At 39.2% G+C, this 23,366-nt stretch overlaps 7 protein-coding genes across 11 annotated transcripts; 4 read left to right on the top strand and 3 right to left on the bottom strand.

Moving 5' to 3' along the window:
- The first annotated feature begins 1,931 nt into the window (after positions 1–1,931).
- LOC115620649 (cysteine and histidine-rich domain-containing protein) lies at positions 1,932–3,589 on the top strand. The gene is made up of 5 exons (XM_030513996.1): positions 1,932–2,074; positions 2,131–2,488; positions 2,540–2,756; positions 2,820–3,014; positions 3,080–3,589. Exons 1-5 carry the CDS (start codon positions 2,014–2,016, stop codon positions 3,353–3,355), a joined length of 1,107 nt encoding a protein of 368 aa, XP_030369856.1. The 5' UTR covers positions 1,932–2,013; the 3' UTR covers positions 3,356–3,589.
- A 337-nt stretch (positions 3,590–3,926) lies between these two features.
- LOC115620650 (RWD domain-containing protein 1) lies at positions 3,927–4,962 on the bottom strand. Its single transcript, XM_030513997.1, has 3 exons — positions 4,822–4,962; positions 4,359–4,721; positions 3,927–4,300 (listed from the first exon to the last, which is right to left on the bottom strand). The coding sequence occupies exons 1-3, from the start codon at positions 4,895–4,897 to the stop codon at positions 4,014–4,016; spliced, it is 726 nt and encodes a 241-aa protein (XP_030369857.1). The 5' UTR covers positions 4,898–4,962; the 3' UTR covers positions 3,927–4,013.
- A 544-nt stretch (positions 4,963–5,506) lies between these two features.
- Positions 5,507–11,503, bottom strand: LOC115620883. 4 transcript variants are annotated; one of them, XM_030514363.1, is made up of 10 exons: positions 11,355–11,503; positions 11,197–11,285; positions 10,368–10,776; positions 10,011–10,305; positions 9,816–9,938; positions 7,412–9,746; positions 6,408–7,358; positions 6,099–6,352; positions 5,839–6,040; positions 5,507–5,776 (listed from the first exon to the last, which is right to left on the bottom strand). In XM_030514363.1, exons 1-10 carry the CDS (start codon positions 11,379–11,381, stop codon positions 5,533–5,535), a joined length of 4,929 nt encoding a protein of 1,642 aa, XP_030370223.1. In that variant the 5' UTR covers positions 11,382–11,503; the 3' UTR covers positions 5,507–5,532. The 4 variants fall into 4 exon arrangements, with proteins under 4 accessions (XP_030370223.1, XP_030370221.1, XP_030370222.1 ...); XM_030514361.1 differs by having other exon boundaries at positions 9,816–10,305; XM_030514362.1 differs by having other exon boundaries at positions 6,408–7,355; positions 9,816–10,305.
- Positions 11,476–12,686, top strand: LOC115620885 (putative tRNA (cytidine(32)/guanosine(34)-2'-O)-methyltransferase 1). Its single transcript, XM_030514365.1, has 3 exons — positions 11,476–11,725; positions 11,804–12,459; positions 12,515–12,686. The coding sequence occupies exons 1-3, from the start codon at positions 11,605–11,607 to the stop codon at positions 12,632–12,634; spliced, it is 897 nt and encodes a 298-aa protein (XP_030370225.1). The 5' UTR covers positions 11,476–11,604; the 3' UTR covers positions 12,635–12,686.
- Positions 12,687–12,831: 145 nt separating this feature from the next.
- Positions 12,832–15,453, top strand: LOC115621186 (xylulose kinase). 2 transcript variants are annotated; one of them, XM_030514760.1, is made up of 6 exons: positions 12,832–12,989; positions 13,430–13,551; positions 13,627–14,454; positions 14,506–14,727; positions 14,792–14,981; positions 15,051–15,453. In XM_030514760.1, exons 1-6 carry the CDS (start codon positions 12,930–12,932, stop codon positions 15,294–15,296), a joined length of 1,668 nt encoding a protein of 555 aa, XP_030370620.1. In that variant the 5' UTR covers positions 12,832–12,929; the 3' UTR covers positions 15,297–15,453. The 2 variants fall into 2 exon arrangements, with proteins under 2 accessions (XP_030370620.1, XP_030370621.1); XM_030514761.1 differs by lacking the exon at positions 12,832–12,989 and adding an exon at positions 13,247–13,371.
- LOC115621185 (splicing factor 3A subunit 1) lies at positions 15,401–18,267 on the bottom strand. The gene is made up of 7 exons (XM_030514759.1): positions 18,118–18,267; positions 17,852–18,016; positions 17,620–17,794; positions 16,105–17,558; positions 15,878–16,047; positions 15,649–15,819; positions 15,401–15,594 (listed from the first exon to the last, which is right to left on the bottom strand). The coding sequence occupies exons 1-7, from the start codon at positions 18,221–18,223 to the stop codon at positions 15,493–15,495; spliced, it is 2,343 nt and encodes a 780-aa protein (XP_030370619.1). The 5' UTR covers positions 18,224–18,267; the 3' UTR covers positions 15,401–15,492.
- A 1,142-nt stretch (positions 18,268–19,409) lies between these two features.
- On the top strand, positions 19,410–22,932 carry LOC115620941 (chorion peroxidase). The gene is made up of 11 exons (XM_030514452.1): positions 19,410–19,552; positions 19,666–19,774; positions 19,861–20,191; positions 20,258–20,435; positions 20,497–20,684; positions 20,739–21,319; positions 21,375–21,516; positions 21,578–21,748; positions 21,827–21,944; positions 22,007–22,169; positions 22,732–22,932. Exons 1-11 carry the CDS (start codon positions 19,483–19,485, stop codon positions 22,763–22,765), a joined length of 2,085 nt encoding a protein of 694 aa, XP_030370312.1. The 5' UTR covers positions 19,410–19,482; the 3' UTR covers positions 22,766–22,932.
- Positions 22,933–23,366: the final 434 nt, after the last annotated feature.

Here is a 23,366-nt window from a genome sequence, read left to right as displayed (position 1 = left end):
ATGGGTTTTCAAATGGTTAATTATATAAAGAAACAGCAGACATTGAGAGAAAAAGGAGTGCGCGGCAAGCAACCAGAATTGACAAGCATGCACCATTGAAAATTTGAATTCATTTGTACGCCATTTTTATTTTTTGGAGATTTGATATTTATCAACAGGCAACATAGACGCCAACGCATGGACCAAGCAGCCAGAAGCAAGAAACAGTAGCTGTACAAGAAGTGTGAACGCATGGGCAACGCGTCATCAGGTTTGGAATGCGAATGCCGCCAATGTTGTTAGAGCATGGCACAGTAAATGCCACTTTTAAGGAAAAGATTTACTTGAACAGAGAGTGAAGAGTAAAAAGTTTAATAATAGAGCCTTTACCACAGAAAAACTAATATACATATAGATTATATAGTATTGCAAATAGGGGTTTAGTTTAGTTACGGCTATTATTATTTATTATTATTATTATAGAAATAATTTAAAGAAATATGTGTAGTACAAGTCTTACAGGAACTACAGTTTTTAAATATATATTTAAACGTCGATAAGAGAATACATACGCGAAAGGCAACAGTTAAATGATAATAAGTAGCTTATAAATCGGACAAGCTTTTGAATATCTGATATTGGTAAGTAGAAGCGACTGAGTGGTATACCTCATTTTAAAATTACGTACTAATTTTTGAAAACATATACATTTGGCATTTTCCATTTAAGTTATATAGGCGGGTTTCTTGTTTTTTGTTCATATCCAGAGTTGAATGTATTTCGGTGCTTTTGAATGAAAAATCCGTGCAAATGCAACACAATTGCATTTTACACATGGCATGCCACACAATTGCATGTTGTTCGCTGGACTTGGCCATTGTATGCTAAATTACGTGTACGCCTAGTCCGCTTGCCAGCGGTGTTAATTTTCATTGACACTGGCGATGTTGTCAGTCGTCGTCGCGTTACATTTATTTATGTACTCGCAATTGTCAGATGCTGCAGAAATATGAAAACGCTAGCAATTCTGAAGCTGGCGGCACGTTACACAACAATGGCAGTACCAGCAACCACAGCGGCAACATCATTAGTGGTGGTGCGGTATTGGTAGTGGCATGATTCACAGCAGGCAAGCTGCTGGGTAATTTTAAAATCGGCCAAAAGGTAAAGGGGTGGCCAGACAACAGGTGCCATAGTTATTGCAATCAAGAATTGATTTTGATTACCTTCTTGACCACAATCGATTCCAGCACAACTGAGATAAAGTAACGCACATAAGTGGAACTCATGCCTGGTGACCGCAGGCTATTTGAACACTGAAAAATGCAGTGCAACATAATATAAGTATATGCCTACATATAATAACTTATATACGGTACAAGGCGACAACAAATCAGCCATGCCCGCGGCGATTCAACCAGTTGCGGGTGACTCTCATATGACCGTTTAACGAACTAGTTTTGAAATAACGTTAACGAGAGCACAGAATCCAAAGAACGAATACCAATTCCTGGTCTATTTTTCTCAACTGCTTGACCTTCGCAACACTTCAATTATCAACGATTCCGGTTTGACATGAAACTCGTGAAGTTACACGTTTATACCCTAATGAAAGACCCCTGGAAGATAATTTGTTAATAGTCGAAGCAGCTAATTAATATAATTGTGAACGTACTATCACTTTTTATTATGTTATTTTGCTATACATACATACTTATATGTACGTGCTGATGTTGCTAACAATTAAATCGAAAAGGGGCATTCAAAAAGCAGTTATAAAGTTAAATTACCTGTCGCTTCACAAAAGCCAAGTTCCGTATCACCCAGCTGTGCAAATAAATTCGAAATAATTTTTTTTTTAATATGTTGGTGTTGGCCAACGCTTAAAAACTTTTCTCAAAATGGACTGACCCCACTTACACCGCCAGAAATATCGGTAGACTTATCGATATACTTAATGCACCAAGAAGAATATTCTAGGCTATCACAATTACGTCGATTTTGTATGAGTTGATACAATAATTTGGCACAAAAATGCTGCAATGTTATAACAGAGGCTGCGGCCAGATGTTTGATCCGGCCTTAAACAACGACGGTACGGACCACACAGGTATATGTAATGTTTTTGTAAAGACAAATTTTTACCATCAGATTCTTGCCGGCACCATCCGGGCGCTCCGTTCTTTCACGATGCCTACAAGGGGTGGTCATGTTGCAATAAAAAATCGGTCGACTTCACTGAGTTTCTTAACATCAAGGGATGCACTCTGGCCAAACATTCAAATATAAAACCGCCAGAACCAGAAAAACCAGCGAAAGATGATAAGGACAGCAATAAGGAAGAAGTTATAGAGGTGCGTGCGCCCATAAGAGAGGCAATGGAACGCCCGCCAGTAGATACACCAATGACATTGTTGCATGCAACAGTGGCCCCGGCGTTAAAAAATGCCATTGACACTCTTCAAGTATCCGTTACAAGTTCAAAAACAGAAAATGTCACAAGCGAAAGGTAATGAAATCTGGTAGTATTTGAAGTTTAATATAGAACATAAAATTCTAGCGGTGTTACTATTGGAACTACTTGCAAGAACAATTCTTGCAACTATGTCTACACGGGTACAAATTCCGATTTCGGCGAATGTACGTATCATCCTGGAGTGCCCATTTTTCATGAGGGGATGAAGTTCTGGTCATGCTGCCAAAAGCGTACTTCAGATTTTGCGCAGTTTATGGCGCAGCCAGGCTGTGTTTATGGACAGCACAAATGGGTGAAAGAGGTAGCAGCAGTGCTAACTTGTCAAAAGGATTCATTAACTACAAATTGTATTATACTTTTGCAGGACGAAGATAAAAAAGTTGTAAATTGCCGATATGATTGGCATCAAACTGCGACGAATGTAATTGTATCTATTTATGCCAAGAAATACCATTATGCAGAAAGTCTAATTGAAGTTAATCCTGTGCGCCTACACGTAAACTTAGTTTTCCCCGAGCAGGAAAATGCAAAGTTTGACATAGATCTCGAGTTGCGTGGAGTAAGATAACATATATTTGTATCAGTGTGTAAATACGCCCTTTTTAACTAAATTTCTTCGTGTAGATCATAAATGTGCAGAAGGCGACAGCACAAATGCTTGGCACAAAAGTGGAAATAACGCTACCCAAGCTGGAGCCGGGCTCTTGGCAAAACTTGAATTTCCCACGAGACAAAATGCCAGCCGCGCAAAAACCCACTGCCAGTGGACCTAGTAAACACCAAATTGATTCATCTGATGAGGAATATTTTGATTTGGATGATATTCAACCTGTGCAGAGCTATGGCCTTAAGTTGTCCGAGTTGAGCCTAAACAAAGATAATAAACTGGAGCTGGATTGACGCCATAAATATAATATGGATCATTGTTTGCTTATGAATAACTTTAAGTTCGTTTGGTAATGTGCTATTCTCACTCAATCTTCATCATTATGGACTTTTAGTCCACATATTTATTAATTTTTATATAAATGCAATTTTTATATGAACCCGTGGAAAGCTATGACCTAAAAATGCTTAAGTTCAGCCAAAAAAGAAATTTAATAAATTGCAGCTGAATTGATGCCATAATCATAATCATTGTATGATTGTTAAAATGTAATTATGAAGGTTATTATATTTTTTATTGACATAGTTTGTTTCTATTAATATTGTTCATTGCAAATTTAGAATATAGGCATATCTCAGTCATTGCTCAACTAGCTAGAGTGCCACAATATTAGTTTCTTCCAGAGTAGGCTCTTGCTCGAATCTCGACTATCATCGCATTAGCATGCATGAAGTTACGAATAAAATACTTGCAATAATAAAATAATCAATCTTATAAAAGTTGCAGATTTCCCCAACGCCTAATGAAAATTTTTACAACCAGACTACTTGTGCCCAACTTCCAGCTATATCACCTGTGTATGGGTCAGTTTTAGTTTTTCGTTTTTGTTGTTGTAATTTTTATGAAGATACTTTTATGAAAGTGAATAACAATTTTAAGCACAGCACGACCCTAATCGGCACCGGGAACCCAGTCTTCATCATCATCGTCGTCATCATCCAAATCCAAGTCGCCAATGTCCTGAAACAGCTTTTCATCAATTTTAACATTTTCAATTGAGTCACCAGCCTCCAGCAGAAATTTGATGTCAGAATCGTTCAAAGTGTTGTCACACATGAATAATTCTCGGCCTGTTAGCTTTTTGGAATCGTTGTTCTTTTCTCGTTTTGCTGAAATACCCATGCTTTCCTCGAATTCCAACTTCCACTTCATGAATGTCTCAACAGTAACACGTGTACCTTTAATAAAATAAATGTTTTTAAGTGCGCTATGAATTTGTTGAATTCAGTAGTGTACCTTCAAATTTCTTTCGCTCTTCTTCCTCTGTTTCGAGGACCTTGCGGACGCGCTCTTCTTCGGCGTTCTTTTTATGATCATCCCAACGGACGTTTAGCCATTCTTGGGCACTGCTTACTAACGAAAATATCATTTCTATTCCAATGTTTTCCTCAATTGTTTCACACAGATGCTCCAAAAGCCCTGCCACAAAATTCTCTTCAAAATTCACAGTATCCTCGATTTCCACAAGAGGTGCTTCATCTGGATATGTAGGTGTAAAAGTGAACAGAAGTTTGCATGCCAACCCATTGTCGCCCTCCTCGACGTTGTATTCCTCAGTCGCTATGGGAATTTTAAATTTGTGTGGTTCGGTTTCAACGACTAACAAGGGAGCAACCAAATAAAAACATTAAAATATGTTCTAAAAAAAAGCACGCACAACAGCAATAGTTGCGACGTGTCAAAATATTAATTTCTTCACCTTCCATATCTCCGCAGTAAATTGAATCGAGCGCTTCAATCTCATTATTCTGGTCTTCTTGGTAATTTCGGCTCATGTTGTGAGGGTTGAGCTAAATATAACTATTAAAATTTTATATTTACAGGCACATTTGAGGTTACTTGCAGTTAGAGCTGACAAACTCTTGATGTCGCTCTGAGCAGTGTCATCGATTATTTTGGGGCCTATCGATGTATAGGCGGGAAAACTTTAACTTAATATCAATTACCTCGAATCACAAAAACGTTACCTACTTCAAATACTCACCTTACAAAATGTAAATAGGAGAAACTTATCTGTAATTGTGATTAGATTACTTAAATTTCGTTCGAGATGAGGTAAGAACTGCGTAATCAGTTGTACATTTATTGTGCAGTGGCGGCAAGAAGTACAGAATGGTTTAGCATAAGATGAATTGTCGGATGTAAGAAAAACATTTCTTTCCCAATATTTAAATCCTTAGGCCCCCACCCAATTATGAAAAACCAAAATAAGGACCACATTTGGTAGCAAATTTTCAACCCAGTTTATAATCCTTCCCATCGAAACACAAAAAGTATCAAAATTTCTATCTCCAATTGCGCGTCGTTTTGAAAAGATAAAGAACAAACAGTTTAGATATACATATTTTTAAAAAAAACCAATTAAATGATTAATACAACAATTTTCATCTTAAAATGAATATTTTACATGCTAAGATTTGGACTTTAGGTGCTGAGCAGGATTCTCGAAAAACAGCTTCAAAAAATTCGTTCCTTTTGGGAGATACTGAATGTCTTCATTATATAAATACAAGTGAGGACGCAGAATATCCTTGAATGATACTTCATCGATATTGGCGATTTGAACAACAAATTCTTTGGAATCAACCCGTATGTAATCATTCGCTTCGACGGTATTTCGCAAATATTTTCGAGCAACTGTAATATTCCCCTCCCTTAAAAGAAAATATAAATATTCATGAGTACATTTTTGTTATTGTGGCATATATGCATCTACCTTAGGAGTCTGGCCTGAGTCGAAATCAATACCCGATTCATATCCCTGCATTTCGTACGAACGTTACAGCAAATCTGGTCTACACGGCTCAAGAACTGAAGAAATGCCTGCTCATCATTACCCTCGAGCATTTCCATTAGGTTTAGGGGCAATTTCAACTTTAGCTGGAAATCATGCAGATGCTCGTGCACATTGAAACTTGCTGAAAAATACATTATTTATATCTCACTGAAAAAGTAACAATGGTGCCACTTTCTTACCAACATGTTCCTTTCTAGAGTCCACTTCAATGGAGCACACGTGAACAGCTGTTTCCAAGAGATCAATCGGTTCATAATTAACAAATATACGAAGTGTTGGTATCAAGCGATTTGTAAAAATGTACTTTTTGGAGAATTGCAGCTGATAGTCAAATATCCAATTTGCCGATTGGCTTTGCAGCAAATTTTCCAGGCGTTGACAAAAAGGCGCCTTGCCAATTGGAAATTTCATTGGTGTCGGCTTGCTCAAAATTCTAACAAACAATATAAATTATTGTATTTGAACGCGGTGTTTAGTATGACTTTTACCTTTCTAATGATTTGTGAAACCAATCGAACACCTCTTCTAAGGCCGCTATATCTTTATCAGTCCCGTTCTCGTTGGTTGAATCGTCTTGAACATTAGAGAACCTTTGCAATTCCTTTAGGTCCCAAAATTTATGTACATCAGTAATGCTAGGTTTCTGACGTAAGCGACGCAATTCTTCCATTCCCAGATCGGGGAACACACTTTCTTGGGGCAAAGCGAAAGAACTGTCCGTGCCGGGAAGAGACCTCCTGCAATGTTTGCATTTCTTGCAGGCAACAGCGCTTACACCCATGGACTGTTCACAAGCATTTGGATCTCCTATTTCAGGAATATCATCCTCATTTGCGGTGTCTTTATTGTCTTTATGACCGTCGCTATTTTCTAGTGAAGAGACGAGGCTTATTCGCTCATTTTCAATATCACTCAAGTCTTCGTTTCTTTTAGCATCAAAAAGAGTCACATCTATGGTGAGGTTCGTATTGATTTGTGTCATTTTTTGGAACCTAAGCTCATTTGAGTTCCGGCGACTCCGGTCTGTGGAATTGTCCTTTAAAGCCTCGACTATAGGTGGGTTTTTAGAAAACTTTCGCTGCGGCAGAAAATATTCTGAAACGTCTGAAATAGTTATTGGATTTTCATCTAATATAATTGCCTCCTCTTCTGGCGTTAGCTTAAAATCCATAAACTTTGTTTCATCCATATTTTTAAAATCGTCCGGCTGAGGCTCCTCAGATTGAAAAACGCTACGATTCCTTTGAGCAATGCAGTGTCTGGGCACTTGCACGGAATAGTCTTCTTCATTGATATCTTTTGCCAGCATCAACGATTCTTCCAACGGCGAATTCATGTTGGATTTATTGACCAAAACTGGAATCCGGGATTTGCTTTTGTTGTTCGGCGTAAGCGGATGCATCGTTCGACTGGATAAATTAAACTCCAGCGTATCGCTGCTAGAAAGAAGTGCCTTTTAAATAATGCCAATTAAAAATTCGAATAAACTTACCAATTTTCGTTTCTGTGTGGTAATGCAACTGGACTTTCCTTTGTTGACGCATCGCTTATATAATTGTCTGCAAAAATAAGTGTGTGCCGTTTTTTGGCTATCGGTAAATGGGGTGTCAAATGTATAGGCAACCTTTTGGTATTTCCTAAGGCCGGTAAATCTTTTATAGAGGAATCCATATCGATGTCCATATCCACTGGTTGACAGAGTTGGTTGATGGAGTTTTTTCTTGCAACTAAAGGCGATGGAGATGGGATTCTAGATATATTTGTTTTCCTTATTTGATTGCCAATATGGTTCACAGCATCATCGAATTCTATGTCTTTTACTTCAAACAACGTAGAGCGGTGTTTATTTGGCGCAGCAGTTGATAAATCGAGGTCGGCAATGCCGCTAATACTGGTATTCATGCATTGCTCTTCAATGTCTTCAAACTCGAGGATCGAACGAGCTGGCGTATAAGGAGTAAGTTGTCCAATTTTCCGCTTTGGATTTGTATAGGGTGTGACTTCAAGAATTGTTTTGTGAGCTGTGCTAAGAAGTGCATTTGAATTAACATTCGGAGGACTCAAAAACGAATCTTCTATTGTTTCAATGAGGTTCAATGTTTGCCTGGATTTTAATCGACTCTCTGTTGCTTTTGTGATATTGTCCTTTGGTTTGGGACTAATGGTTTCTTCATCCATCGCTTCAATTGTATATATAGTGTGTCTGAGTTTGACTCCTGTTTCTGCCTTTCCGACTGCTATATGATTAACAATCGAAAGTTTTTCATCCGAATTTTCTTCATTTATTGGTTCAGCTGCATGTAAGGTCTGTCTACATTTAGTGCTCTTTTCTTTTACTGCCTCAGAAACATTATGAGAAACACTTAATAATGATTCCTCCATTTCTTCAGTTGTGTACACTGTTTGTCTATGTTTTTTTTCACCTGTTGAACTGGTTGCCTGTATTAAATTATCATTCATTTGAGAATAGCTCGTATATGTCCCAATATATTCTTCGTTAATCGGCTGTGATTCAATATCGTTACAAGGACTCTGTAATGTTTCTTCCATGGCTTTAGTAATGTGCAAACTTTGCCTCGATTTTAAGCGATTTTCAGTTTTGGGGCTTGCAGTTTGTATAAAATCCACATCAATATCTTTACTTTGATCAGGATCCTGCAGAGTTTCCTCCATGGCTTCATTTACATGAATTGTCTGCCTGGGTTTCGAATGATTCTCATTTGCGTGTGTAGAAGGTTGTGTAGAATCACCATTAATACTCTCACAAATAATGTGTTCATTTGGATCGGGATCTAATAGAGTTTCCTCCATTGCCTCGTTTACGTGCATGGTTTGCCTAGGCTTCGATATGTTCCGTAGTTCTCTGGAAGGTGGTGTCTGGGTGGAAATCACATCAGTTACTTCATCCATTGCTTCAGCTATATTCAATGTCTGTCTGGGCTGGACGAGCTTTTCTATTACATCATTTGCTGGCATTTCAGTGCCATTTATGATGGGTTCCAAGGCCTCTTCATCCATTGTCTGATTGATGTGCATTGTATGTCTTAGTTTCAAAGCATCCTGGGCGGAAGTGTGTACCGGTATAGAGGGCTTTATAGTTCCTATATTATCCGTCGGTGGGACTAGTACTCCTTCTTCCATTGCCTGAGTGAGGTGCGATGTCTTTCTCGGCTTTGAAATAGTTTCTATTGTAGAAACTTCTTCCTGCTGTTTAGATAAGTCATCCAATTCCAATGAGGTGTTATAATATGTTGTTTCACGGCGGGACGGGAATTTTGAGCTGTCTTGAGACACAGTCTCATCACCTAATTTTGCATGAATGAGGAAGCTTGTATTGTTTAGCATTCGTTCATCTGCTTGTGATACGCGATATTTGTTTTTTTGGTTTTCTTTCTCTGCAATTGTCACTTTTTCGATTGCCAGCTCAGGGGCTATTTTTGAATCTTCTTTTCGTTCGGGTGACATTTTCATATCTTCTCCTAAACTAAAGTTTAATGTGCAACGCTTTTTTATAAAGTCTACTGTCTGTGAATCGTTATCAATGTAATTGACACGGCTCCAAGTGCTTAAAAGGTTATTTTTACGATCAGTTGACGGTGTTTTTGGTCCTTTTGGAAAGATTTTTATACGACCAGACTCTATATCATCATTCATCTGCTGCATATTCAGTTTCTTGCTAACACCAGGCTCCAGTGCTATTACTGACGTAGACATTAATGAATCGTCCATTAAAGAATTCGGGTTACTTATATCTCTCAAAGCAAAAGATGCATCATTAATTAATGAAGCATTGTTATATTTTGGTGGCTCTGGATACATTGTTCTTGCTACAAGAAATATTTGTTAGACTGTTATGAATGATAAAACGAATGCTCAATTGCTTTTCTATAACTTACCCTTATATGGAGAATCAAATGAAATATCAAGATCGGCCTCTTCAAATATTCTCGTCTTTTGCTTTTCTTTTTCTTGGTTCCTCGTTATGGCTATTTGCTTTACAATTACCTTCTGATGTCCCTCTGTAGATTTCAGTTCTTGTTTATCAGTCGTAGACACATCAGGTACCTGAAGTTTAGTGTCCAGCACCATACCTAAGGGCGTCACATCCATAAACGAATCTGAAGCGGCATGTTGTTCTCTTCTTTCTTTCGGGGGGCTGGGCTCAGCAACATTAGAAGTTTGGGGCCCAGAAGCCCCCACGTGTGGCAAAAGAGTAATATCCATTAACGAATCTGAAGAGCCTGCTACGTTGTTGGCACTTGCACAAGTGTTCTCTTCCTTAGATATAGTGTTAGAAGTAGAAAGTGGCACATTTGCAGTCATGCACTCCTCACGACAATCCTTGGAAGCCATAAAAATACCCGCTTTGCTCGGATCTACACGAAACTGTCAAAAATATTCTAATTATAATATTAATTGGAATTGAACATTTTGGACCCTGTACTTACTACAGTATTGTCCACTAGGTCTAAAGTAGTTTCCTGGTAGCTGTACGTAGCATTATGCAGATTAGCCAATCCAACTTCGGACTGGCTAAAACTTTGGAAACGAGAATCAACTTCTACAGCGGAAAACGGTCTTCGAGCTTTAAGCAATTCTTCGGGCAACAGGGTAAAACTCGTGCTCCTCTGTAAGCGTAATGACATATCTTTTTGGGCCACGCTATCGCTGGATAAAGGAATATTCTCCTTATCGAAAACCGATAAGAGTGATCTCTGTGCGCTTTTTGGAACTTCAGCGTCTGCAATTATTGATGAATTCGAAATACTTGAACTTCTCTGCCCAGTCGAATCACTGACATGATCCGAAAGTTCATATGATGTCTGCCAGCGCTCAGTCTCTGTGTCATGAAATTCCCTGCAAAATAGATTTATTTAGCCAGATATATATGTATAGTTATAGATATAAAATAGGTTCTCCTGACTGACTGCCTGATAAGTAATCAACACACCACCTAATTAGAGCTAGAGCGCTGAAATTTGGATACGAGTTTTCTATCATTGCGTGAGTGAACACTGAAAATCGAACTCCGAAGGGCCCCTTAAGGCTCAAAATTTTGGTTTCCATAATGTACTTCAAGCTTGATTTGTGTACTGTTTTTTTTAAATTGGCCAATAATACAGCACTCTTTAACTGGTGATTTACTAAAAATACATCGAAATAAAGTAAACAACAATCTGCAGAAGGAGTAAGGGTTGGTCAATCTATACCAGTTCTGCTCTATTCAAATCTACGCCTAGTGCATTACATTTAATATATGAAATGTATTGTACATACCTTACGAATTTCTTTCCACTGAAACTTACTCTACGTTTTAGCGCTGTAATGCGCGTCTCTTCATCGTCTTGCTGGGGCAATTTACGTAGCTAGAAGAACACATATCTCGATCATTAGGTATAGGTGGTATAAAGTATATTTCAACAACTACAACTCACTGAGCTTCTCTTTTTTTTTAAATCCATATTTTTTCATGTATTTGCCAAGGTTCAAAACAATTTTTTTAAAACTCAAAGTGACGCTAACACACTTGAACTGCCAACTTATTTGAATACGCAGTGTTGTAGATTTTTGCAATCACGCAATCGACACAGGCAGTAGTATCGATATATGTATGTACTTCTATCGGTATATCTAATTATTTAGCAAACATGCTCGTTGTTTTGTTTTGAAATAGTTTGGAGCATAATGGGCAAGACGAACAAGGACAAACGTGATATTTATTACCGTCAAGCGAAGGAGGAAGGATGGCGAGCAAGGAGCGCCTTTAAGCTTATGCACATTGATGAGACTTATCACATATTTGATGGTACAAGACACCGAAACTAATCAATACACACCTGAACCTACATTAAAGCACATGTATGTACATGCCTTTATTTTTTAGGTGTACGACGGGCCGTTGACTTATGCGCAGCACCCGGCAGTTGGTCCCAAGTGCTCTCCCGCAAACTAACTGGCGACGATGTTAAAATAATTGCCGTCGATCTTCAGGCGATGGCTCCAATTCGTGGCGTTGTTCAATTACAAGGCGACATTACAAAGGAGTCCACTGCAGAAGCGATCATTCAACACTTTAACACCGGCGAGAATCAAAAGGCACAGCTCCTAGTATGCGATGGCGCACCTGACGTAACCGGCGTCCATGAGATGGACATATACATGCAACATCAACTTTTGGTGTCAGCGCTGAGCATAGCGACCTTTGTGTTGGAACCTGGCGGTAAATTTGTTGCGAAAATATTCAAAGGCAATGCAACTAGGTTACTGGACTCCCAAATGCGTACTTTTTTCAAAAAATTCGACATATATAAGCCGCCAAGCTCACGACCCTCCAGTTGCGAGGCCTTCGTTGTGTGTAGTGAATTCAGATTGCCAAGTGGATATATACCACAGGTGATCAATCCGGCTCGGGATGATATAGGTGCGTTGGCCCGAAAGACTGGTTCTAGAGTCAACCGCCGAATAGTTCCATTTATAGCTTGTGGGGACCTAAATGGTCAGGTCGAAGATGAGTCGGATGCAAAAACAATGGGCAATGATGTAAGTATATACAATCTATTTAAATTGACAACTTGCCTAAGTGTATGTATTGCAGGATATTGAATGGGGATACAACTTTATCATGTCTGATACCGAGTATCCTCAAGATTTCAAGGACTTTTTAGACAGCATAATTGAACTGGAAAAAACATTGAATTCATCTAATACGGCCTAATAGTATATCAAATGTGTATCGTAATTTTTGTATTAAAAGATAAAAACGAAAAGCTGTTGTCAATTTACTAGTGTTAAACAGTGTTCGACTGCCCTAAAACAAATACATGTATGTTATCGGATATCGATAGCACATCGATACTATTCGATGATGTGATGACTACCCGATAGTACTACAGTTTAAGTCGTTTGTTTACGAAGTGTTGCGGTTGCAACAGCCAGGATTTGTTAAGAATAAAAATATATAAACTGAATTAGATACAAATATACAACAAGAAAAAGCGAACATACTAAGCATGGGGCCTAAGGAGGGGGATAAGCACACTTTTTTGGGATTCGATCTGAGCACCCAAAAGGTAAAACTAAAGCCATAGATTAGGCCTAAAGAGAAATCGGTAGATGTTCTTGAAAAAGGTCAACAATGAGGTGGTAGCTAAGAAAACTACTGCCTGCTTATCATCATACGATGACCTTCACATCACCCGGTTATTTACTTTGATAATAGCTGGTGATGTGTAGGCGTTGCGAACTAATACCCACGTGTGTCATTGAATTTAGTATTTAAAACATATCCCTTTTATATTCCTTATGATGCTACGCAATTTTTCATAATATGTAACTTTTATAAAACAGCAATGAGGTCAGATATGACGCAAGCACCCTTAAGTACTTTGTTATTTAAAGGTGTGTCTGCCATTTATGGTCATGATTAGACAGCATTATATTTTACATACCAATGTGGGTAGAATTGTATGCAGACTATTTCTTCAGTTAACTGTCGTTTATTTATTTGTAGCTCAAGGCTATATTGCTTAACGCAAAACTCGATGTGATCGCATCTGCTGAAGTTAAATTTGACACCGATTTGCCTGAGTTTCGAACCACGGGCGGCGCCAATCCAGGTCTCAATAAGTTTGAGTAAGTACCTTATCTCTAGAGAGCTATTTACATATTGACGAAATATATGGATATCCCTAAATATGTACACTTTAGATTCTTTGTTCAGCCTGTGATGTGGATCAAAGCAATGGACATTATATTGGACCGTTTAGTGATTTCGGAGGCCGATTTGAGTACTGTGGCTGCTATAAGCGGATCAGCGCAACAACATGGTTCATTGTACTGGTCAAAACATGGTATTACAGCGCTAGAAAATTTGGATCCGACAAAATTCTTGCACACCCAAATTGACGATTCGGCTTTTGTGGTGAACCGTACGCCCATCTGGATGGATGCATCCACTGTGAAACAGTGCATTGAAATGGAAACTGCTATCGGCGGACACACAGAAATGCTCAAAATATCAGGATCAAAGTGCTACCCTCGGTTCACAGGACCCCAAATTCGCAAGATTTACCAGCAGCGCACACATGCCTACGAAGATGCGCAACGTATCTCGCTAGTTAGCAGTTTTCTAGCCACTTTATTTCTAGGAAAAGTTGCATCAATTGATTACTCTGACGCGTCCGGCATGAATTTGTTGGACATACGGGAGAAGACCTGGTCAAAGGCTTGCTTAAATGCATGTGCCCCTGATTTGGAACAGCGTTTGGGGACCCCTGTTTCATCAACAGCAGTGTTAGGAAATGTAGCGGACTACTTTGTTCAGCGGTTTTGTTTCCCTGCAACATGCAAGATCGTTGCATGTACAGGCGACAATCCGTCGGCATTGGCCGGAATGCTGGTTGACAAAAACTGGCTAAGTTTATCGCTCGGAACAAGTGACACGTTAATGATGAGTCTCGAAGAACCTCCGAATTTAGAGGAAGGTCATGTACTATGTCATCCAACTGAACAAGATACCTTTATGGGATTGTTATGGTAATAATGTAGATGCTGAAATCTTCGCATAAACCACACGCCTTATTTTAGTTTTAGAAATGGCTCTCTTGTACGCGAATCCATCAACAAATCTGAAGTTGGGGGAAACTGGCAAATGTTCAATGAGCTGCTTGAGTCTACACCTCGCGGTAACTTTGGAAATCTTGCAGTGCACTTCAACGAAATGGAAATCATACCCAAGGCGAAAGGCACACTTCGTTGGAATAAGGACATGCAACCGAACTCACCAGATGCTGCCAAAGGAATAATTAAGTATGCAATAACTAATTCTTGTAAAAAAAAAACTTAACTAAGATTCTCGTTTGTGATGAACCAGATTTCGCTCGCCACAAATTGAGATCCGTGCTTTAATCGAGGGTCAAATGCTGCACCATCGCGCAATAGCCGAGGACATGGGTTTTCATTTTATTACTGAAACGAAAATTCTGGCCACTGGCGGGGCGTCGGTCAATAAGTCTATTTTACAAGTTATTTCTGATGTGTTTAATGCACCCGTTTATATTCAGGTAAGTGCTGTACGTTTAGTAAGTTAAGTAACACTTCATTGCTAACCGATTGCTATATTCAACTTATAGATGGGAAGTGAAGCCGCCCTTATGGGTGCTGCTTATCGGGCTGCATATGGCTATTTTATTCATGAAAACCAAGCGCAGCACCCAGATGCACCACGCATCAGTTATAGAGATTACATTTTGAGCTTAACACCGAACCATTTGCAACTCGTATGCGAACCAAATAAGGACAGCGAACAAATTTATGGGCCCCTACTGCAGCGTTATCGCGATATGGCTATAACTCTGGAGGCTAACCAGGCAACCTAACATTCCCTCCTTACATTCTTTACTCATTGCGTATAATTTTTGATATTCCAATTTACTATTTGTACGGCGCCTCCATAGTTAAGACTAAAGTGCAATTTAAAAAATTCAACTGTGATTCACAATTTATTGGAATAAAAACTACCGACTTTCTGAAATATCTCCTTCTTGTGTTTTTCAATATAGCTGTTTAAAGTGTCTATTTTTTGCGACCGCCACGTTCCTTGACTTGCAGATGTACGGTGGTGCCGTTAAGCAAATTGTAGAAGCCCATTGTATTGTTATCCTTGAAGAACATGCCCTGAAAACATGGGTGTTAAATTATTTTGAATGCAAACAAAATATTTTTCCATACCTCATAGAAAATTTTCTGTTTGGCTGGTGGCATGCCAGTTTCGTCCTGCAACTTGGCCTTTAGATTGGCAATTGGGTCCGTAAGCGCCAAGGTGACAGCAATCATCTGCCCATTGAGTTTCCATTCTGATTTGTCAGCATTGGGCACTTGGACTTGTATGGTAACCGGACTCTGAAAAATTATATTCATTTATAATCGCGCTTTTTATACCGCCTTTTAAAACACGAACCTTATGTGTGGCTATAAACTCCGCCTCAGGCATCAAATTATCCTCAGAGCGCATTTTCTTTGTCGGTGGCTCATCCTCCATCATCATATCAGCAACAGGTGGCGCTGGTGCTATTTGTGGTGGACCGCCACCTGGCGGCATAGACATGTAACCGCCGCCATAAGGAGGTTCTATAATACAAAAAGCACGAATTATGGACAATACTTTTACAAGCGTAGTTCACTTACGCATCATTGGTGGGCGCATTTGCATCATCATGACGGGATTAGGTGGTTGCATATTGTGCTGCTGATGTGGATGCGGCTGATGCTGTTGGTGCTGGTGTTGTGGTGGCGGAGGCTGTTGTGGTGGCTGATGATGGTGGTGAGGATGATGTTGGTTGCCCTGATGGTGCTGTTGCTGTCCATGATGGGATTTCGAAGACGGCTGCGGTGGCGCCGATAGTGTTGCTTTGTTGCCCACTGGTTTAGGTCCAATTTTTTCCTTTTCCTCATCGGGCAGCAGCCCCTTGACCTTGTGTATTTGGTGAATTTGATCTTCAAGGGTGATGTTAGCGCGCGCAGCTCGTGTTGCAGCCTCTACACTGGATGTGTGACCGTCCCAGGTGACGCGGTCGTCTTTTTTGGTCTCTTCCTCGCCCAATTTTTTACCGATCACCGTTTCCTCATCGCCCACACCGAAAATATCGGTACGACGCTCGGCCAGCTGCTTGAGACTAGCTTCAATCGCTGTGCCAGCAGCAAATACGTTGTCCTGGTTAATTTTCTCAACCGTGTGCTTGTCACGCTGTTCCACCCAGCGCGGATCCAAAAGTCCAATGCGCATGTGTTCGGACACCTTCGATGCGGGGATTTTCTCGCCAGTGATCGGGGATATAAGAAACTCGTCTGCTGCTACTGGAGCCGGCTTTGGTTGGGCGGCCTTTGGATCGTACTTTTTAACTACCACCTTATCGTGGGTAGGTGGCAGCATTGGCGCGACAGTTGGCTGCATTTTCGCGGCTGGTGTCTCTTCGTCGCTAGAAGCCTCGTCCATGTCCTGTACTTGAGTGTTGTCGCGTTTGGCATTTGTAGGCTGGCTGTATGCCGTCGCGTTCTTCATTTGAATGCCAACGCGGTTCTCCATTTGCGAAAGTTTTACAGCACTATCAGCATGAGGCTGCGTTACATCCTCATCGTCAGACTCAATTTGCATTTCAATGTCACCCTCTTCGTCATTCAAGCGCTCCTCCATGAGAACCCGAGCGCCCACCTCATCAGGGTTAGTGGGTGGAGGAAAGTTCCCGGATTCAAATGGTTGGTAGTCCACAGTTTCTACTACAACAAAATCGTGCCAGTCTATTTGAGCGTATGCAACACGCTCTCGCTCGATCTTTTCCTCTTCGCGGCGGCGCTGCGCCTCCTGATGACGCTGCCAATTGGCTCGATATTTCACCTGTTCCAGCACATGATTCATGCTGGCACGTCCAGGTGCGCTCTCTGTACGAAGCTTACCCAAAAGGTCCTTCGGCGGAATCAGCACTTTTGTATACTGTTCTAGGAGTTTAGTGAAGTACTGGAAAAGCGAATGCTGTGGGCGTAGAAAATCAAATTGAAAGTTGCGCTGTTCCCGACTCATTAAGTTTGTGAGAAACTGGCGTCCATTACGAGCTACAAATTGAGCTGTTAACTTGACAATATCCCTGTAAATTATATAAAAGCATTAATACTATGTGAGAGTACTATCTATAGGTCATATCATACAGATCTAGTGCCGAAATCGAGGGCGGATCGGCAATAAATTCGAATTCCGGTGGCGGCTCTTTAGGGACAAACTGCTGCTCAACCACCTGCTTTAAAAGTTCCTGTTGCCGCTGCTGGGCCGCGCTCGTTACTGACAACTGCTTGATACCTGAAACGACATTATTACCGGCTTCCCCTATACAATTTAAAGGTTAGATCAGCACAGCATTAAATAAGTAGTAACTTGACTTGCCATTTCCATCACGAAAATCGTTGACCTTATGCCTGTAGTAGGCGTGGTAAGGATCCCCTCCGTTCAAAAAGTTAAATTTTGGATTTCCTAGTTCGTTCTGCCGAATGCGGGCTTCAAATTCAGGACCATTGCGGGCCACAAAGCTGGCGGTCTTGTCCACGATATCTAATTTAGTTTAAAAAAGGCAACTGAGCTATGGAAAACTTAAAATCGAATATGATTTTCATTATATTTATTTTGTTTTCGTATTTTTGTAAAAAGGATGCTTCTAACTTCCGGCGGCGGATAAATAATTCCAATAATTGGCCCAGACATGGGCTTGGATGGAAACTGATCATTGTTGAAGTTATCCTCTACGTCCAAGGATGGCATTTTAGTTAATATTATTTTAATGATCTATTTTGAACCGTTTTCAAACAAATTTTCAGGCAATGTTAAAACACAAAACGTTTATCATATATGTATGTACGTATGTCAAAAGGCAAAATGGCCAATGGCTTGATACAGCTGGTCGAGATGCCACTCAGCTATGTGGCAACGCTGCGAAAAACAAAAACTATATGGCATTATATATATGAGACTGATAGTTTTGAATACTGGGCGAATGAAACCAAAATAAAAGTTCAATATATAGTAATTGTGATTGGTAAATAAATTAAATATAATTATGAGAATACATTGCTAATTAGGCAATTTGGCGCGCCAATAAAAAGCTCAATAACAAAATACAATATGTGTAATTACACAAGATCGTAATTGAATGTGAAACTTCTCTAATATAAACATCTGGAAACTCTATATATGTAACTTGTTTTCAAGATTAGCTGCTGCTGTTATCAATAAATATGTAGAAAAACCCAAAAAAAAAACATCACATCATTAAATTCTTTAGAAATATTTATAAATAATAATAATTTCGATTAAATTATGTATTGAAAAAAACCCCGTCTTAATACTCTTAAAAAATCAATTTTTAAATACGTACAAGTATTCACATACATATGTCAATTATATTTTAATGATGTACTAGAAATGTACTAGGTATGTTAATTATCTGGTGATATTGCTGCGTTGCTTTGTGCTCAATATAATTAATAGAAAAAAATTTTTTCGAGCATTTTTGGTAATCCATTACAATAAAAAAATTTATGAGCGTTGTTTTTTAAATTGAAATGTTTGTTTTACCCAAGCTCAGGCAAGAAGATTGGAATCCGTTGCTTGGAATATGATTTATAACTCTCGTGTTTTAAGAGTATACAAATAAACAAATCATGTAAGCGAAGCTTCGATTGTTTGCGTGCCTTTGTTTGTGTCTCAAAACTCACCTCCACTTGGCTTTTGTTGTTTATTGCTGTGTTGATAATGACGAAGCGAAGCGCGAACCCAAGTTTGCATGTAGATCGCGTTTCGTAGCAAATATATACATACATACATATATATAATAAATACGTACACATGCATATATATGAGAATATGCGCCGCCCAACCGGTGATAACGCTTCATCGAATTGAATCAGAGGCGACTCAGTTTAAAGTCAGCATTGATTGAAGCACATTTCAGAGCGGCGTGACGGGAATTTCATACTTTGAAAATAGCAGAATTTCAATTAAACATAACAAAGAACTCTGGAATGTGGCGAAATTTGATTGTTTTTATCGTAATAGTGACATTAACAAATGCTCTACACGATTTTCCACAATGTAAGTCGAAATTCTGAAGACAAACTTATAGTTCAGAGCCAATACGGTTAATTGAATAATAAAAAAACATAATAAAGTTTTAATAAAATATGGTGTATCGACAATATTTTCAGCCTCTCTTGTTCTAAGTAAAGATGTGAAATCCTATTTAAATGGGATTTCAGCTACGGAATGGAAAGAATTTGCTGACTCTGGAATCGATGCTGTAGACAGACAAAAAAGGTTATGTTTATTGTGCCATAACTTAACTACTCTGTCGTTTATTTATTTAAGGAGTGTTAACATTTTATGAATTCGTATTTGTGCAGGCTAGAAAAGAGTCTCTTGAGCTCCGGCATTACGGTTCAAAATGGCAGTCTATCTCATATTCAGTTGCTAGATTCTTTGCCAAGCCAAGATTCTAAGCGAGACAGCGAGATTGCCCTGAAGATTCTGAGGTCGAGTCTTTTCGTGTACAATGCTAAATGTGTTCCAAATGGAATTGAAAATGACGAGTGTCGCACATTTTTGGAGATAAAGTCAGTACCCTCGAGCAGTGAGCTGTGGTCTGAGTGCCAACGAATCGTAAAAGGTCAACGTGATGGTCACCGCCCCTTTCGACGTTTGATGGCTCCCCACTATAAGAATGGCTTACAGGAGGTGACCGATGCTAAGGCGTTTGGAAAGCTTTGTTGATTGCTGACACAATTTAAACAATTTCTTTAGATGTTTCCTGAAGATCGACTTCCAGAACCCTGGCCCGTCAGTATGGCCCTTTATGATCGTGAAACAAGAGGCACTAAGAGCAAACAGTCCAGTGAGGAGGACACCCAAAATCTTTCGCTAGTGCAATGGGCGCAGTTCGTGGAGCATGATCTCAGCAAGCCAGTTGTGACATCAATGAGTAAAGTCAACTTAAAATTGTCCTTATTTCCTATCTAAAGATTCTTACCATTTCTCCTTAGACGACGGGTGGCCCATCGAGTGCTGCAATCCTAACCAAAAGAACTTACTACCCCGTCATCATCATCCAGCATGTGCACCTATTCTCTCTAAAATCGCTAATCCCAAGTATGGCTGGCGTACCTGTCTAAACTATGTTCGAAGTGCTCTGGCAGTGGGTGAGAACTGCAATTTTGGGGCCGCACAGCAGGTAAGCCTCATTCTATTTCTCCCGAGCCTAAAACTGATATGCCCATCTTCGTAGCTGAATCAGGCAACAGGTTGTTTGGATCTCTCCCAATTGTATGGATTTACGACTGCAGCGCAAGAGAAAATGCGCACATTTAGTCACGGAAAACTCAAATCCACAACTACAATGGGAACGCATTTGAATGATCTGCTTCCCATGTCCACAGATGCCAATGAACACACCTTCTGCACCACTTCTAATGCATCTACATGCTTCATGGCGGGCGATTCGCGGGTGAACAGAAGTCCATACTCGATTTTAGCATATACACTCTTTATGCGCAATCACAATCGTGTTGCTGCAGAGCTAGGGTCCAATAATCCCAGCTGGAGCGATGAGCAACTCTTTCAAGCAGCTAAGTCGGTTAATGTGGATACTTACCGTCACATCATTACGAATGAGTGGCTACCAGTAGTCCTGGGCACACAATTGGCTGCAGAGGTCCAATCCAAAACAGAAAGCCCGACTCCACAAGAGCATCTTTCCGAAGTATACAATGAGTTTGGTGTGGCTGCCATTCGTTTCTATTTCTCAATGTTACCAAATGTTCTACACAACAATGTCAATGCCGATGCAGACTTTAATTTCGTCAGAACGTAAGTTTGTCTCAAGATTCTCATTAAAGATCAACTTCAAACGATATGTTTGCAGCGATATTCTCCAAATCCTATTTGCCCTCAAAGAGGAAATCTACAAGCCACGCTTGCAATACACAGCTGGTAAACTCAACGACATCCTACAAAGTCTACTCCATCAACGGGCCATGAAAATGGACGCCTCTTATGTGAGCGATGTAAGTAATTGCCTAGTTTTGTAGTGAATCCATCTCTAATCTTGTGATATATTCCTTGCAGCTTGTGTGGCACGAAGCTATCGGTACTAAGCCCACTCATGCAGATGTTCTTGCCTTTGATATACAGCGTGGACGCGATCATGGACTTCAACCCTATTTCAAGTATCTGGAAGTATGCAAGAACATAAAAATCAACAACTGGAAAGATTTCGAAAGATTTATTCCCAAAGACGTAAGTGTAATTGGTAAAATTGAGTAAAATAAAATAGATCGTGAATAACAATATGTTAATATGATCTATCATTGTCAGCATGTGGATAAACTGAAAGATATCTATGAAAGTTGGGAAGATGTGGATCTTATAGTTGGTGGTATTTCTGAGCGGACAAATGATGGAACAGTCGGTCCCACTTTCAGTTGTATTTTAGGTATGCAAATATTCCTTCCAAGCTCTAGATCAATCCTGCAAATTAACACTTTCCCATTCTAGCTGAACAGTTTTCGAAAACTTTGCAATGTCAAAAACACCAGCACCAACAGGAGAACCCAATTTTGCAACAATCTTACGGCAAGATAAATGGCAGCCGATTCTTGTGTTTAAACTCAATGCTTACGGCGGTTCCACAGAATATCTTCCGATTGCCATCCGAAAGGTAAGTATCATAGGGCGATTGACTCGATGACGTGTGACTGCAATCTAGTAGTTGATTGTAAATAACGAATCGAAAGTCATTATCAAAGCGCATTGTCGCCCTGAGTCATGTGGCAGCGAAAGATTTGATTTTATTTGAAAATTAACCAAAGCAGACATACCAACTTGAAGCATTTGACATAATATTGTTTTAATGATAAGCACCCAAACAGCAATTAAGTGTATGTACTCGTACATACATACATTCTTGTACATATGTATATATGTATGTACAAAAATAAAAATAAAATCACTTGCCTCTTTGCTTTCAACGCAGCCGAGGCTTTAGGTTTTACAACTATAAGCAAATGGGAATGATATGATACGTATACATATATGAAAATACTATAAAAGCAATTACCAGTTGTTCACGATGCAATAAGTCATTAGACCCATGATTATTAGTAATAGTATTTTAAAATACGCATTCGCCTTAAACTCTTTCTTTCCTACTCTCACTAGAATGAACTGTGACGACAAATTAATAACGATTAATGGCTGTTTTCTATATCCTTTATTTGCAGAAATCCCCTAATTGATTGTGACGATCAAGTCTAAAATATTTACAATGTGTAATGCAAATGGAGAAACGTATGGACCACAAGAGTCGAATTTAGATTAAGTTCCTAAGCCTTAAAAGGCGACAAATTGTCTGAACAACCTGTACGTTTGCAGAGTTCGTATACAAAATAAAATAATCTATGAAAATGCCAGTTTATAAACAATACATAAATGTAATTATTAGCGTTTATATACATGTATATTATTCTTGCTAGAAATTCTCTTACAATCATTTCAAATAGAAACTATCCATAGTAGGGGGAAGAAAATTTGTACGGCTTTTAAGTTGCAAGTCGTTCTAGCTATTTCTTTTCGAATCAATAAGAAGCAGCTGGTCATAAAAGTAAAAATTGCTTTTTTCTTTCGATTTTGTTTTTGTACGATTATCTGAAACTTTATTAATTGGTTAAAGAATGTTATAATATTATCCTAAGGGCAAGGTTGTCACTAGTTTTTAAGTTGTACAACATTCTTTCAAGCATCCATTTAATATTACACATTTAAGAAACTATTATTTAAGAAAATATTCCTTATTTTGAGAATGCTGTTCTTCCAATTGTTTGCTTGGTCTTGAAATTATGAATTTCTTTAATCAAGA

Source organism: Scaptodrosophila lebanonensis, unplaced genomic scaffold, assembly GCF_003285725.1.
Source record: "Scaptodrosophila lebanonensis strain 11010-0011.00,11010-0021.00 unplaced genomic scaffold, SlebRS2 tig00000024-arrow-pilon, whole genome shotgun sequence".
Taxonomy (NCBI): domain Eukaryota; kingdom Metazoa; phylum Arthropoda; class Insecta; order Diptera; family Drosophilidae; genus Scaptodrosophila; species Scaptodrosophila lebanonensis.
This window is presented reverse-complemented; position numbering and strand designations above follow the sequence as displayed.